Source organism: Pararge aegeria, chromosome 6 (genome assembly GCF_905163445.1).
Source record: "Pararge aegeria chromosome 6, ilParAegt1.1, whole genome shotgun sequence".
Classification (NCBI taxonomy): Eukaryota; Metazoa; Arthropoda; class Insecta; order Lepidoptera; family Nymphalidae; genus Pararge; species Pararge aegeria.
In genome coordinates this window covers 2,303,417-2,321,555 of record NC_053185.1, presented here as the reverse complement: position 1 = coordinate 2,321,555, position 18,139 = coordinate 2,303,417, and the positions used below count along the sequence as shown (strand labels likewise).

Sequence of the window (18,139 nt, the reverse complement as noted above, 5' to 3'; positions counted from 1 at the left end):
CAGCGGCGGCGGGCAAGTTCACGAGAGAGCGACCGAATCCGAAAATAGGACGTGACATAAATCTACATAAAAAGTCCTTGTTTTTGTCGTTGCCCATTGTGACTGCATCACGTCACACGTCTCTCGTTGTAATGTATCGGATGCCTTTGTCTGTTTGTTTTGTATTGTAACCAAAACCGAATCACTTTGGTGTGGTTTGCAACAAAACATATTGGGTTCAAGCTTTGTGTGTTTCGAGTTAATGCCTTCGACTCAGTTGTGTAACAGGGTTCATAGTGTGAGATTTTCGATTACGATTTATATGGTATCAAAATAAGGTCATCTAGTGTCAATATGATTTTTCAGTATTTGAACTAGATGGCGTACATTACGTAATGTTTAATACATTACGCGATTTAGTAAACCTTAAAAGAAAATCTGACACTATACACTCGGTAATTCGGGGAAAATGCCACAGCCCGGAAGGTGCCACCGAAACATGAGGGTTACGAGCACTGGGGGGCTTTATGATCTTAATATTTAGTAAAATTTTCTTTGCGCATTGCGGCAGCGTGGTGGATTCAAGCCCTAAGTAACAGAGACCTGTGATTATCTCCTATAATATTATCGCTTATAGAAGTAAAACGTCAACATCAACCAGATAGTAAGCCAGTTTGTATAATGCAGAGTGCTAAATTAGTAGTTTTGCGTATGTTATATATGGGTAGGAAGATTTGTGAAAAAGTTACTGAAATCGGCAGCAGCTCCCTTGCTACTTCAGGGACGCGTGCGGTAAGAGCTTACGCTCCGTACCCAGTCGCAAGTGAATGCCGTGAAAGCGGTCCAAAAATAAACGCATCGACAAAAGACGGGTGGAATGTGGTTAAATATGGAGCAAGCAGATCGACGCTCAATCCTCTGCGAGCAATAGATTACATGAGCTCACCTTACTTTCGGTACTATATAAAACTTTTAATACAACTGTTATAGACATCGTTATATCTTGTTTCTTAAAAAATGGTACAGTGAGGTCGTGTGACCAATATTTAAATTAATCTGTATTCCAGACATTATTTTTTGTTTAATTATTATTGTAACTAAATTAGCTTTTTACCCCTTGCAAAATACGTATGACTTTGAAATTTTTAGGTTTCCCCGGATACGTCTGTGTTGGTGTGATATCGATTACGCAACGGCGCAGACCTTCATTATTCGTTGTCAGGAAGGGTTGGGGGAAGTAGTTCTAGAACATTTCAATATACCATACTAAGGTTATCAATGAGAGAAAATGTGTCCTCCTATTTGACCTTCATTTACGCACGAACTGATAAACCAAAAAACTTATTTTTTTTCATCATGTTAGTTCAAAGAACTGTCAGTAACATAGGCTTTTTATCCCACGACATGAAATATGTTTCCCACAGGATTTGTAGAAGTCAGTAATAAACGCGGATGAAAACACGCGGACAACAGCTAGTTGTCTATAATTGCGGTTATGGATATAATATCTTTATTTTTATTCCGGAATAACAACGGTAACTTTCACGGAGATTTAAGAAAATAGATCTTGCCGATATTTTGTAAAATAAAAAAAAACCAGTAGGCCTAAGTAGGTATGAGCACTTTTGAAATGTCAACTCTGTCTGTTTGTAGAGACTCTATCACCGGGTCGAAAGGCAGACTCTACAGAGAAGAAAGAAGCCGGCAAGAAACTCAGCAGTTACTCTTTTCCAACATCAACTATTTTCATTTTAACATTTATTTTTCTATCTTGTGAGAGATAAAAGCGTAATTTAAAAAAACTAATACAAATAGAAATTAAAGCATCTTGCGACTATATTTTAAGCCCTGTTAGATTATGTTCGCAGTGAAGCGTGCCGAAGATTTGGCATATTATTTGTCTTCACAATTACTACAAGTCCACTTAGCAGTTTCGACGTTCAAACGGACACGGGGGCTTGACGTTTGCATCCGTCGACGTATCGTGTCTTTAGGTAATTAAACGATCTCGCGCTATTGCTCAACACATTGTCGGATTTATGAGGTTTCTAGCGATTACGATAACTGTATAATTCTCCACGGTAGTTACAAATGTTGCCAAATTGATTCGTGCGAGAAATGGATAGTTTGCAGCTTTGATTTTATCACTCGACTGACGTTATTACCGTCATGCGGCTAAGAGAAGAAAAACTCCTCAACCTCTTTGAATACAATGTTTCAAATACAACCGCTCTATCAAAAGAATCATAAGCAGAAACAATAGGCCAAAAAAAACAAAGCCTCTCAAAAAAAACTTTTTGGTAAAGGCTCTTTTACAAAAGTTGACCTTTTGATTTAATTGCTTCGATACCTTTTTGTGTGAACTCTAAAAAGAACAACTTTTTACGAGAGCGAGACTCTATTAGGCTTCATGTTCGTAAAGTCTATACAAAGAACAGTCAGAACAAACCCGTAGGACTTGACTCTCCAAAAGTTTTTTTTTTTTAAATTACCACGGGCCTAAAGAATATTTGATATTTATTAACAAACATTAAGGAAATACGAGTGCGTATTCAAACTTCGTAGAGCTGTTATCTAGTGGTAGTATTTAAGCAACTCACAACTTTTTCACCTTTCGGTCTCTGTTAACAGAGGCGAGAAAAAATTACAGCTTTATAATATCGCTGCAGACAATTTCGTTGAAAGGACCACCTTGGTCTATCAACAAAATAAATAAAACAAAGTAACCTGCTAAAAATAAAGATCCCATTACAGCAAACGCCAAACACATGATTAATACAAGTCGGAAGTGTTAACACACATTTGTTGGGTTTACAAAACGAAAACGATTGTTTCGCGTGTATTCATTCAGAGCATAGTTGTATTTATTGCAACAAAGTATTCGCAGACGCTAAGTGTATCAAGACTAACCACCTGTTGCACTCTGAAGGCGAAGTCGTTCTCATACTTCGACAGTGCCTCAAAGTTTTCTTGACACCTAGCCAACACTTTTACTTGGGACTGGTTACGTGTTGTGTCTGGAATTTTATGAACACTCATTGTTATTGGAGTACCATATTTTATGTTCATAAGTTTTATCAGTTTATTGGAGAGTATTAAAAGTTGTTCAGGAGCAGTTCAGATTTAAATTGTCAGTGGCTGAATGAAATAGTTACGACATAGTAAAGTAAACTTAGCAGATATAACTTGGCATATGGTTGAGAGATTTTCGAAAGAAAAGCATTTTTGTAGTACTGATGACGAAATAACAATGTTTATACTTCAGTTGGATTAGGATTTGGTTTACCAATAATGAATAATTTAGCAGCATAGATTGCATGTTAGTTAGAGTTAGTAAAAAAAGGTTTATGTCTAACATATAATTCATCTACTCCCACTACGGAGCACGGGTCTTCTACTATAATGACAAGGAGTTGAGGCCGTGATTCACCACGCTTGCCCAGTGCGGATTGGTGGACTCAACACACCTTTGAGGACATTATGTAGAACTCTCAGGCACGCAGGTTTCGTCACGATGTTTTCATTCACCGTTGAAGCAAGTTATATTTTTATAACTTAAAACGCACATAACTTGGAAAAGTAAGAGGTGCATTCTGGGATTCGAACTCCAGAAAATTATCACCGCTTCATATACAATATTGCTAACTAATTGAGTAAGGAATATTCGGCGGCGAAGTTTCGACGGTTGGGAAAGTATCGTCGAATACGACACAGACATGGGCAGGCAACCGTTAAGGTGGATCGACGACCTGGTTAAAGTGACAGGCAGAAATACTACGATAGAAGCACCAAGGAAAATTGATTACACAGTGTGGAATAGGTGTTACAGTCGTTAGGTGGGCTAAAAGGTAAAAAAATGGATTGTTAGAAATTTGCCAAAGAGAAAGCGCTGACATATTTTTCTGATCGATAGCATGTCGATTAACGTAGTTCAATTTGTTTTTTCACTCTCGTTTTTGAGTTTATCAAAATCTTCTTCGTCTTTCGGAAAAGAAAAAGAGTTTCTTGCCGCTTCCTTGTTTGTAGAATCAGCATTCCAAATGCTTGATTCAATAAGCTTGAGCAATGAAAAGAACTTACGGACTACATTATAATCTACTCGATAATATATCGTACCTATTTATTTATTTATTCAAATTTAAAAAAACATCGCGTAAGGTTTCGATTCTTTAAACCTTCGTACAGACAAAAATTCAGCGCATTAAGCGCTGAATTTTTGTCTGTACGAAGGCTTCGGCCGTGGCTTGTACAACCTTAGACGCGACAAAGACGTGGCGCTAAGCGATTTAGCGTTTCAGTACTATGTCGCGTAGAAACCGATTGAGATGTATGGGTTTGATATAACTGCCATAAGATGGAAGCGGGCTAACCTGTTAGGGAGTATGGTAGTCATACGCCTAATCTGAGTTTGCTGACAAGGTCTAACTTGTAGTTGAATAAAAAAAAAAATTGTTTTGCAGCGTTAATTCATGCTTCCATTCAAAAATCCAATTAAAACTGTACCAGAAGTCGAAATGTTAACAGGAGTTCTAATGGAATTGCTATGACTTTTACGCAACCGAATTAAGACCAAAACCGCGATTAAAAGCTTTGGATTTGATATGAATGTGCGACAACGTTATTAATTAGATTAATATTTAATCTCAAGCTCGCTCGGCACCCGTTGCTCTCGCAGCCGCCGACTCGTAGCGGATAGAATGACGTAGCCCGATGTTAATCTTTCGCGTAATTGTTACCGTTGATACATCTCCCCGGGGCCTGTTAAACGAGCTGTTAAGTTTAGCCATTAAGCTGCCAGCGCGGCGAGACACTGTGTACTAAGCTCTAAAGATACGTTCAGACATAGTCACAATTCATCCAGGGGACATAAAACATAAGCGGCGTTAGCCTTGTGGGTAAGGCTTCGGCAGCACGCACCTCTAATTTTTCAGAGTTATGTGTGTTTAATGTAAGAAATGAAATATCATTTGCTTCGACGGTGAAGGAAAAGCTGCATGCCAGTGAGTTGTCCATAGTGTTCTCAAGCAATCCCCACTTGGCCAGCGTGGTGGACTACGGCCTAGACACTTCTCATTACGAGAGGAGACTCGTGCCCTAGATTTGGCCGTTAATAGTTTGATGATGTTGACATAAGACATACTCATCATCACTTTTTTGCTGGGTCTCACTGTTAAATATAAGAGTTATAAGCTACTTTTTTAATTTGCGTAATGTACACTAAAAGTTTTATTGAACCTCCATGAGTGACGTCATAGACGTGACCTAATTTTTACATGGGTGGAATAACTTTATTGATGTAACAAGTAAAATGTCATCGTCTGAACGCAGCCTTACCCTGAAAATATATAGATCGCTACGTTCAAGCGTCTCTCCGTGAAATTTAAATGACGACAACGTTTATTCAGAAGAAGATTAATTATTCTGCTAATTGCAAGTCATGCCGACTACACTAGTTTGACTGAGCTCACCTCGTTTCAGCTCTTAATGGTCTCTACTGTTTGAGGGCAATCACTCAATTGTAACCAATTAGTATATCATTATTCGTAGCGTATTTTGTCATTTGATTGTCAAATTAAAAGCTCTAGCTATTGGTGGTCAATGTGTCCTTTTTTTTTTAAATATTGGTTCCCTAATTAACAATTCATACACTACCATCAAATGAGTAATAATTAGTGTTCGCTCAGCATACCTTATATTTTTTATAGTAGTAGTTATGCACGGCCAACTTCTAATGCCCATATTATGAGACATTTATCTAAACTTATCTTCTCGCACAGTTTAATCAACTCTCCGCGCACGGGTGGAAATAATATCACAATAATAAACGGGGGTAAACTTCTCCTATTCCCTGTGGCCGTGCTTTGGCAAGTTGGCACATTAACTTTATCCTTATCAGGAGATATAATAGTTGCCTACTGCCTTGTCGTGCAGATATGGCTACGTACCTACAACTATAAAAAAGTCAAAGACTAACATAGACATACACATCAAAATTACCACGCGAACGAAAGCAACAACTATTTAAACAAGTTCTATAAAGTATTAAAGAAATAAAAACTCACGGCTCTTGATGAGCTCCGGCGCGACCAGCCCGTTGAGGTCGGGCTCCTCGCCGTACCAGAAGATCCAGAGCTCCTTGGAGGCGCGCAGCGAGAGCGGCGGCGGTGGCGGCGCGGCCATGCCCATGTCCAGCTCCAGAGGCTGCGCGGCGGGCACGCGCCGCCACACGCACAATATGTCGCCGGCCAGGCAGCGCGCGTAGCTGGCGATCACGGGGTCCGCCAGCGGCGCCGCACCCTCCTCGCCCTCGGCGGGCCCGCCGCCGTGCGACTCGCCCCACACTAGCTTACGCCATTTTATGCCATACAGCTCCGTCTGGAAAGAGGAAATACACTTATTCAACGAAGGTTTCCAACCATTTAACAATTAAAACAAGGCTCTCTACCATCTGCTTCAAGCGACTTCTTAAGTAGTTCAGACACATTGCCAGGAAAGACGGGGATAATAAAAACTATTAGTCAATGAAAGTAAACTTAATTTGCTATACTCTGCGAAAAGCATCCAGTGGCGTGCACATGGTTTTTGACCAGGGTATGCATAAAGGAGGAAAATGGCATAAAATGGAAAAATCCTTCCCCTTTATGAGTAATACAAAATTTTTAGGGTATGCAGTGCTTTTGTGCAAGTATGAAGTGCACGCCACTGAAAGCATCAGTATAAGTACGGTGTAATATTAATATATTCAACCTTTGCACTCTCTATGCACGTTTCGCTCCGACACCAGAGCATCCTCAGGAGATGTTGAATTTACAATTAACTGACTAGAGTCGCTGCTGACACGACACCACCGTCTACGATGCTGTCCAAGGTGCTGCAGACAGAATGCGATGGCAAACAATCGTGAAGAACAGTTTTAAAAAAAAAAAAAAAATTTAATTCTAGATCTAAATTTGAATGTCTTCATGTGAGCACTTTAACTTTGCCAAACAGTTATTAATTATTATACTCGTATATAATCTGTAATTAATTTAAAAGGCAAATTAAACGCTATATATATTTAGTAGTACGGAATGTCGGCTTCCTTGTTGCATATTCGATATAGTAGATCACCTTGCGACTTACGTAAAGCGAATTACGAAATAAGTATGTATTAAAATTAATATTACACATAAAAAGAGAAAGAAGAGACGCTATGTGCGAACGTCAAGTGAATGGACATCACATACACTGAACACAATTTGAGAAATGTTTTTTTTTATTTAATCGCTGGCTAACTACCTCTTTGGTCTAAAACCAGTCTGTACCTACTCTGTAACTAACAGTGAGACATTTATTAGGCGGCGGTTTCTAACTGAGTCTAAGCACTGCGTAAATTTTGGCCAAAATTCTCACCAGACCAGACTAATTTAGAAATTCCCAAGCTTATTGACCCTTGACCTATCACTTAAAGCAGCGTTGTGTTTTGCAGGTCGTAACAAGATGGTTAGCGACTCTTATCGTTGTATTATCAATAGCCTGTTAAAGTCCACTGCTGGACTAAAGGCATCTCCGAAGGAGAGGAATTGTCTATAAGCACCGCGCTGAGCTGGGTTGGTGATCGCATTAGATGTTAGTAGTAGCACAGAGGACGCTGCTGTCCGTGCTCTGCTGTATTCCCTTAGTCGTGATGATGTGCAGTGACAACTGTGTTCTAATCTGCCGTTACCATCACATATAAGATCGTTGCATAGAATTCGGTATAAGCACCACATGTTGGAAGCGACCTTGTGCGTGTAAAATGTGACGCGGCGCCGGGTCAAACACCCTGCGCCGCGCTTCTCTGTTAGAGCATATGCACACGGTGTTCTATCTACAAGCATACATACGACTCGCGTTTACGCCTCTCAAACTAGATGCATTCGCAGCTAGAAATTTTTGTAGTGAAAATTTACAGACCAAGCCATCTTGTTTACCAAGTATTTCATTTTATACAAATTTAGTATTTGGATATTTATCTCACTCAATATTGATCGAATCTGTAAGCAATCTCTTATTATATGACGGACTGAAATACAAAGAGCTCGTAACCACGGATAGGAAAAGAAACAAATGATCAGCGCAAGTCTTGTTGCTAAGCGGTATACTCGTACGAATATTAATAGCCCGTGTGAAGGTCAACGTCTTCTTCCCGACGTCACCATCTGCAGCGGAAGGGGTCCAAAGTTCCACACACCTGGCTAAACCCGACGCGCGTGGGGTCGAATCGACCTAACGCGATAAGGGGGAGAAGGGTTCGTATTCAATATTAGTTTAAGAATCTTTCATAAAAGCTGCATTTCTGAGTAGCGAGATTTGATAGAACTAAGAGTGAATAAACTTTGTGCCATTTTCATCTATCTTCTATCTTCCTCTATCTTCTTGAGTGACTGACAGGCAAGCAACCGAAATAATAGTATACCTATTATGCAAATATACCTAGTATACCTATTATTTCTCCTTTTTTCTCCTTCTAACTGACAATATAGTTTTTATTTGCAAGTTGTGGCAGTCTTTTAGTGGGTCTACAATATTACATTTATATGTTTTTTCATTTTTGTTTAGTTTTTAAGAGTTGTTGTTGTAACCTGTTGATTGTCCCTTAAATAAATAAATAAATATGCAAATTATAATTAGCTAAGCCTTTTCATTATCGGTATTCCTGTTAAGCCTAACTATCAAAACGTATTCCGGGACGAAAACGTCTTATGTATCTGGGATTTAAAATATCTATGTGAAACATTTTTCAAGATCGGTTCATCGGGAACAAACAGATACGACTGTCGTATTCCTATATATACGTATATTGCCTCAACTCGCACTGTGTCTTGAAACGGTAAAGAAGAGAATGTATTAAGTATAAACGTATGAGCATAATCATAACGGGTGGTAAAGTTAACAAGAAGGAATGCGCGATCGCCGTTTCGGTGGACGTTTGAGGCCGGCCGCTTTCTAACGCCCGGCGCCCGATGCGCTCGCGCTCGATAAATTCACTTTCTATCGCAGTCAGTTAGTTAACGACGCTACCACATATCAAAGTTTCAAACTTTGGCGCTCAAGAAAACACCCTTACATTATATTATAGACATGTTTTACCTTTACAAAGCCTAATAAAGGTTGTACATTACATTTTTTATTCCAAATACTGACATTATTACAAGCCAATTCTACCTACAGATAGTTGAAAGCATCATCATCGTTATGCTTATAAATGTGTGAGCAGCTCTCTTATAGAGACAGGGGTATATTCCATTGAACTTTTACTTCATGTGTCTAACTGGCGGAAGTAGGATGTAGATAACATGAGCCAGGTGTATGTAAATTGGCAGACGCAATCTGACGGTGTGGTAGCGGGCGTACCTGTTAGGGAGTATGGTAGTCATATTCCTTATCGGTTTCTACGCTACGTAGCACCGGAAGGGTCTTTGTCGGTATGGAGGTAACTAGCCACGACCAAAGCCGCCCACTAGACCAGACCAGAGAAGATTCGAATTGCCGCTGGCGGGATTCGAGAACCCGGGACTTTCTAGTTGCGCCAGGGAGGAGGTCGTCAAATTATGAGCACATAATGAGGTAGGTACATGAAATAAAACGATTCCCCGACAAACCTACAGTAGAATGTTGAGCACAGAGCGAAACTGTCGGAAAAAGTCTGCGGTTATTAAAGTTTAAAAGGCGAAAGAGGGACGGACGCACCGACCCGGCTGTTAACGCCCGGCTGAAGTCATTCAAAGGGCAAGAGTTTCCCGGGCCCGCTCTGGACCGTTTGTGGGGCGATCTTGCACAACTTTTCTAAGCTACACGATTTGATATAACTAATTACAACACACAAGTACCATCGGCCAGCGTTCACAGGGGTGGTTACTACCACATATCACAAAAGTCGGCAACTACAGCTAAAAAAAAATAGTGATACGAAAGTACGTAGATATGCAGTTTTTTATCAGGAACAAGTTTTTGTCCCGAATTACCATCGGAAAAATCACATTATCTAACACGTGATGTATACAAATAGAGCGGTCAGTGCTTGATGATAATATATCCAAGGCTGCCCGCACACACGTCAATATTATTGAAAGTATTCTGCATATTGTCAATTATATTGCTTGTTTGCGGGCAGCAAAACGACGCCGCAGGGAATTGAACAACTTCCATGGAAGGAGCATAACGCTTTTCCTTACGTGACGACTTTACCGCAAGCCGCATTAAAGTATTTCGTTCGTTCCAAAAAGTGATACTAGTTTCGTGCGCTGTCATGAAATTGCAAAAATTTACACTAATGTTTTTATCATATTTTTAAGGTAAAAGACTATTTATTATTGTACTACTACTAAAACAAATTAAAGTACGAGAAAACTGCTCGTTGTTCTGGTAGTTAAAACAAAGGTTTGGTTTCTGAGCTGCGTTGATGGATTAATTTAGATTAATTATTATATTGATGTTTGATAATTCTACTATTCGCCATAAAGTATGCCAATAATAGCGCCTAACCGATTGGGTATTTATTGCCATAACCAATATTCGCGGAATTTCTCCTACAAAGGTCTACAACTAGCTGAGTTTAATAACAGCAAGAATTATGTGCGTACCTAGGATCCCTATTAATAAGGCAAACCATTTTACTCCAACAATGCCATATATTTTAACAAGTCCCCTTACCTTGACCACCCAGAATGGCTAGCTTATTAAAAGGCAATAAATACCTAAAAACCTTCGAAAACTGTCTAACTTTTACTCGGTTGTACTCCTAAGAGTATCCTTATATAGATTTAAGTTTTAGGTGTACAAATGTAGTTATAGCCATCACTGCTCACTACCATGTTCACATTTTGTATGTAATCAACGCATCGAAAGTGGCATCTATTAGCCTATGTGAAAAAAGAAATATTTGACTGACTTTTATATATCTAAGTAAATATTTAATTTAAAAATATTTCCGTATGTAGGTACTTCAGCTACGACGCGATTCAGCCCCCTATTTCAGGAACTTTTCTGACAGTGCATAATAGATGGCGACCTGTAACCGCATATAGAAGCTCCTGCTTAAAACGCTACAGTTCTTTCCGTTTCGCCAGTGAGGTAGAAAATGTTCGCAACTAAATTAACAGTTGACTGTAAACAATGTAGGTCCGTAAAGCGAGCATAACCGAGAACGGAAAAAACTGCACGTCCAAAAAAGTCGAACACCGCTAGTTGCGAGCGAGATGGTTGTAGCGCGCGCGAGCGAGACGGCGCGCCGCGAAAGTGAGAGGAAGCGAAGGCGGCGTGGCAACCGCGCGGTTACGTTACTCGGTAAACAATCGAGGATGACGGCGACCGCGGCGTGCGCGTGCGCCTCCGCCGCCGGCCCTGCACTTCGCTACTGCATTTTTGTTTTGTGACGTCACTGGTGTCTGCCATGGGTCTTTTTTTATACCAAGTAATATCCATTTGCGAGGCTTTACTGCAAAATCAGTCTGTAATGCCGTCACAGTAAACGGCATGCCAGTTTCTTATGCCGTCATAATTGCTCGAAGCCCCCGATCTTCTCCTCCCTGGTTTGTTGATGTTTCGTAAGATATGCCGAGAGTTCCTACATTAAAAATGTAAGGGTTTAATGTAACTACTTTTTTTTTATATTGATTTTACTGTTCCCCGTCACCACACGCATCAACGCGCGACAGCTCGCGTGACACGAACTCTGCATGTCGGCCACTTCCGCGAACGACATCGGTATGGATTGCACGTACCATTTCACATTCACCCGCTAGTATTAAGCTTGCCACATCTCTTATACTTCCAAGACTATCCGACAGTGTCATATTGAAATAGCGCTATTAATATATACACTAATAAAAAAAATTAAAAAAAACTGGTAGGATTTTTTATAATGTTTTAAACTTAGTTATTAGAACATTATTTTGTTCACCCGCGCGGGCGACGTCCCTTGTGCTACAAAATGGTGTTACAAGCTATTATAGTCTATTGATGAAATGCAAAGTGTGTCTGTTTATCCAAATATTCATATAGAATGTTTCATTTAAATAAGTTCACGATGATTTCCCTATTTCTTCATCGTCACACGCAGCAATACGGCTCACAGCGTATGAATGAAACTCTACATTTCGGTCACTCGTACATTTTGTAAATAATTAATTAACGGCTTAACAAATTGTATATCATGGTTATATCACTGGAATCAACACGGCGGCGCTCTGACACGGCTTATGACACGAACCCTAAACTTCGGACGCACCGGGTGTCGTCACAAACTGTGAATCACGTATAGTTCTGATTTCAATTTATCAGCGATACTTATTTAATGCATTGCTTTTCAATTTACTTTTAAAACAAATATAATTGTCACGTTGTGATCTAAAATCCTATTGATATTATAAATGTGTAAGTTTGGATGTTTGGTTACTTAATCACGCAAAAATGGCCGAACGGATTTGGATGAAATTTTGCATGCATGTAGCCTTTGACATGGAAAAAAAGGCTACCTTTTATCCCGATTCCTTAAGTAGTTCCCAAGGGAAAATTGAAAATGGTTTCCGAGTTAAGCCGCGGGCATACAGCTTTAAAATTTGGTATGCATGTCACCTAGGTAATGGAAAAGGACATGGGCTTTCTACACCGATCTCTGAAATAGTTCCCGTGGTAAGGTTAAAAATTGTAAACGGTCGCGAGGTAATAAAAAATCTTAATCCACGCGAACGAAGTCGGGGGGTCAGCTAGTATATTAATATCTGATGATTTTAAGGTGTGCACAGCTGCCGACACCTGAGTAATTAAAACTAAAACTTGTTCTTGTCATGGCTAAGAGATGTTAATTATATAATTTACAGCACACATTTAATATGATCCTGATTAAGTTTTAACTGAAACTGAAAAGAAATAATAATAGTCTCGAAAAAAATTCCTTTTTGGTAATTAACTACCACTTTTCCCAAACAAATCTCATCTATAGGCCTTAAGATACCGGTTATTATCGCTAAAGTCTTCTGTACGATAATCGCGTAACGTAATTATTAAACTTTAAGAAGCGATATTCTAAAATCAATGATCGCGATAACACATGTACATTGTGTAGTGTTGCAATTGCTATCTTTTGTATTGTTTGTTTTAAATCTTATAACGTTATCGAGTGTTACTGTTGCGTTGTTAATACCTAATTAATTAATCAATTTCTTTGCGTGATTATGGCTTCTGTTCGGAGTAACATTACGAAATCGTGATCTTGAGAGTCCCTTAACGCAGTTTTATTTTATTTGGGTGCCAACAGGCATACTATAGAAAAAATATTTCAAAAGTAACTAAAGAAGAAGCTTATTGTATTGCTCTAGGCAAGAGATACGACTCAAAAAATAGCATATACTACAGTAAAAATATTTTATTTTTGAACCAGCATACATGTACTGAAAGGGCAATGCCAAGATGCTGAGAGATGGAAGTGCCAAAAGAAACCACCGATAATAAATAACACTAGGATTTGGGATCAGGAAATCTCTACAAGATAACTTTATCCAGCTGTGGTCGCTCGCGTATTGGTTTATAGTATGACGAATGTATAAACTATGGTGTATCAACATGTTAAAGAGATTTGAACTCGAATTGTTCATGGGTGTTTAAAAAGGTATCTGTCGGCATTAGATAACTTACTTCTGAGTTAATGAAAACTGATGATATTTTTTTACTGTGTTATTTTTTTACTGTGCACACGAGTTGTATAGGTAAATGGTTACCAAATTAAATGTCGGAAAAGACGACAGTATAATAACAACATCACGAACTATTTCGCAACTGAAACTCTTCACTAAAATGTGTTACAACTTACAAGCAACCTAAAACAGAATGTAAACAAACAACTTTTCTTGCGTATTGTCTTTGAGTGAGAAGTTTTACTACTTGCCCTAGATTACATACAAATGTTACAAAAATAATAATAACTACCTACCAATGTAATCAATGCAAAACAGTAAGTACTTAAGCAACATGGCTGAGCGGATTTGGATAAAATTCGTCAATTTGCAATGTAAAGTTACAAAATTTGATTCCTTATTCTATTACACGTTTATATATAAAACTCTGGTGGGCATTGGGATCGACCGAAGAAAATGTAATATTTAAAAAGAGCTTCTAAATTTTTAAATTAAAAATATATTATTAAAAATCATGTTTCGTCATTTGCTATCACTCGATGAAGGAGTATTAAAGTACTCCATCTCCGGAAATTCTTACGATCCAAATTGGGTTTTAGATTATATACTTTACTGTAATCGTACGCACGATATCTACTTTATAACATCTAAAACCTATTTTATTTATTACAACATGCATCAATTTTATTTAATATCACAAATATCACACAATTACAGGACAGACAGAGAAATAAGCCGCAGGTTATACGCAACTCTCTACGAAACGAATTATTATTAGTAAGAAGTTGTATAGGAAATTTTCCTAATGTCTCCATTACTAATACTTCAAGCGGGAGTCAAACCGTCAAACATTCCTCCGACAACTGGATATGACTACATCTACATTACTAGGGGCGGTGTGGGCGGTAACGACTTAACATTCACATCTACACCTCTCACTCTAGCGTACATGTAATATGAGGTGAGCGAAAGAGACGGGAACGTTGCTTGCTGTTTTTATCTCAGGGAATATTACATTGATAAAATAATTACCTCTGACCTGCCTGCTTTAAGAGTAGCGTAGTGAACGGTGATACAAATGTTGTTGTAGTTAACTTTCAACAATGTTTTTATTGAACCGGTCATGGAGAGAACTAAGCTAGGAGTATCTCTAAATAATCACATCTCTAGGAGAGAGGAGATTCGTAGAAAGAGAACTAGAGTTACAATCATACAAAGTTCAACAAGTTGCAGGGCTCCCAACGTGTTGGAATAGAATGCTTATGGAGCTGGATAATGACGATATTTACCGGGCTAATTTATGTTTGCGAGTTTATTTGTTTAACCATAACTTTTGGAAGCCTACGAAGGTTTATATCTATGAGGTGTCATATGGGAAGGTGATCATGAGGTAGAATTTGCCATTTGCCGCACTGTGCGTGCGTGGTGGACTACGACCTAAACTCTTCTTGTTGTGGGAGGAGATCCGTGCCCTGTGGTGGGTCGGTGATGGGTTGATATGATGAATTACGAATATTACGCCACTTAGACGTATATATAAGCTTAGCTTAGTAATGTCTTCTTAAAATTTATGAGCGGTTTATGAGTCCTTAAAGGTCCGCTTTAATATCTAAATCTTACCCGTTTTAAATACTCCTAGCATAAGCGTAACGCGTAGGACGAATGGAAAGGTTAATATTCGTCAAAGATAACAAAGAAATAATAATATCAAAGTGCACCCAACACCCACTGATTGTTATGCGTCGAACGCGTCTCAAAGCACGCGCCCACCGCTGAGGTCAGGCTGGACTAGGGTTGCCATTTATATCTTTTATTTATTTTTTTAGTTATCGGCGACGGATCCAGCAGGCCCATTGCCCGCCCTAAGTAGAAAACCAAAAAACAGAGCGACACTTCACAAGGCATGCAAGAAACGCGTCATCATCGGAAGCAGAAGTGAAAATAAATAACACTGTAATTACACCGTCAACCAATACCTACAGACCGGACCACAGCAATACCTCAATAAGCTCGCTCACAAAGAGTTCTGCTAGTTCTACTAAAATAATAATTAGTTCCGACAAATTGAATCCAAATTTGAAGTTATAGAGAAGTCCTATAATAACAAAGAAGACTACGGAAATGAAAAACAAGGTTGAAAGAAATCAAACCCGGCTAAGTGTGTAATCTTTACTAGATTGCATAAGAAACTGGCTTTAGCTTCAAATTATCACCAAACCCTACAATAATGCTAATATATTAAAAAAAACCAAAACATTTGTTTTGTTTATAGTATCATATAGTTCATAATATATAATATGAGCTTAATAAAACTAGCTACTTTAGACATTTTAATTAATTTTTATTTATAAAAATAAACCAACTATCTACTGTTACGCCTTTCATTGAATTCCGTTTATTAATCAATGTGTAAGAAACATCCACACAATATCGTCACAAATTTTAAGAGCATATAGGATGCATATATTTGTCGGCAACCCTAAGGCCAGGTCCCGCGAGGTTCGCGGCGGCGCGCCGGCGCGGAGTCGGCACTCAGCAATCGTTGCCACAACAATATCTACCATTGTAAGCTTTTGATCGCACACTAACAAAACTACTGGATTATGTTTGTTTATTGACTTTATTACTGGCCGATAGGTGATTCACATTTATTGATGGTTTAATCGTTCGTAACATTGGACTTTCAAGTTGGGTGTATGTGTACTGGCGTGTAACGAACTTTTGCCGTGTGCTGGCGATAGATCAGTATACAGTTATCATCACCTCTTCTCTTCCACGTAGTACGAGGAAACTACGGGAATACAACGGAGAGTGGGCGGCGGCGTCATCTATGCTTTCGCGAAAACCAACCCTTCTGCCCCATACCTTTTATTGAATTTTAAATTTAGGTTAATTGTACACAGGTTTGTTCAGATATTTTAATTTTATCGAAATGATGATCATATTGTGATGAGAGGTCAATATTGCAATAGATGCCACTGATATTAATACTGCCTTTAGTTTAAATAATGGTGCCGATACTGCTATACAAAAATAACTAAATTGACAGGCCGAAAAGTAGTAATGCCCCTTTCAAACTGCATCTACTGGTAAACGATAACACAATTTTTAGACATGCCAACTTTGTGTAATTCAACAGAAGTGATACAAATATTTGCGTTCGTCACAGAGACTAATTCTATAGAATACTTTGTTGAATTCTATTCAAATTAGTTCATAGTGTTCCCAATCACGGCTGTCTGAACCAACGTGCAATAATTTGATTAAAACGAGCTCCGCATTGTGTTCTATTGTTCGCACGCTTTTATGATGTCGTAATCGAGTAAAATTAATAACTTAGCGCAAGGTCGCACTATCGACATGTCGCTCACCAAAAAAATCATTTTACTTTTGTCTAGTTTTACTTACCTATCTCATAATGTCAATTATCGTCGAGTTGCGTTTAAGTGTTGTTAATTTCAAAGAGTTAGGAAAATATTATATATTTCTAAACCATACTATACACTAAAAAGTGATACATTATTTGCATTATATCACAAGTAAGGAATAATGGTAAGTAATAATATTATATGAATTTTATGTATGTACAATAGTTTTCGTCCTCAATTCTAATAAGCATCGCAAAGATCTAGATAGAATGCCCTTCCGGCTTCAGTCTGCCTAGGTACCTGTGGGTATATGGGTTTCTTCAAATTCGCAAGTGTGCCTGTTTGTTGTTTTTGGTTGTTACAAAATCCTGCGGGATAAGTTTTCCTTGGTAAAAAAGTATCCTAAGTCCATCTCCAGGATGCAAGTAGTTTGTTTGCAAAATTTAGCTAAAATCGATTTAGTGGTTTTTCGTATTTATTTAATAAAAAATTAATGATATTATGAGCCTATTCCCTTTTATTTAAGGAAAGGAAAAAAATATACAGCAGTCTCTGGTTCTGCAGATGTTTATGCGGCGATGATCATGTAACGTACCAGCTCGCCTATTCGTTACACAATGAACTCAGCTTAACTTGCAATAATCCGCAAAAAAACACTACAAATATGTATGGTGTTACCATTAAGCTTTATATTTATTAGCGCTTGCCCGCAACTTTGTCCGCATACAATTTGTACGACGTTGAATAATCTGTAAGCCTAAGAAGGGGTTGCTTAAAAAACGCTTGTGTATTTATTTAAAACTATAGCAAAATAAAATACATCGGACTTTCATACAATGTGGGACACCACCGATTTACTAATTTACGTGAAGTTCTTTCTTAGAGGACACCAACAACCTAAAAGGCATCTACGAGTGAAACAAATTGGAGTCTTTATAATGTCTTTTAATCACCTGATCCCCTTTAGGGGTAAACTTCCGGAAAAGAAGTAGGCCATGTTAGTTGGTAGTGTAGCGCTCTACCTGCCTGTGGTAGTCCCGACAAAATAGATTAGAGGGAACAAACCGACAGACAACTATACAAAAATTTAAGTACCACGCACCAAAGCACTTAAATATTCGTACAGGCATTTAGTTA

General features: G+C 38.5%; 1 protein-coding gene across 3 annotated transcripts in view; it reads right to left on the bottom strand.

The window, feature by feature from the left end:
- LOC120624750 (mediator of RNA polymerase II transcription subunit 13) overlaps positions 1-18,139 on the bottom strand; it is a 116,792-nt gene that overhangs the window by 76,389 nt on the left and 22,264 nt on the right. For all 3 annotated transcript variants that reach the window (XM_039891452.1, XM_039891453.1, XM_039891454.1), the window contains exon 2: positions 6,042-6,354. In XM_039891452.1, the coding sequence (XP_039747386.1) occupies positions 6,042-6,354 (313 nt within the window). The remainder of the gene's footprint in view (positions 1-6,041; positions 6,355-18,139) is intronic.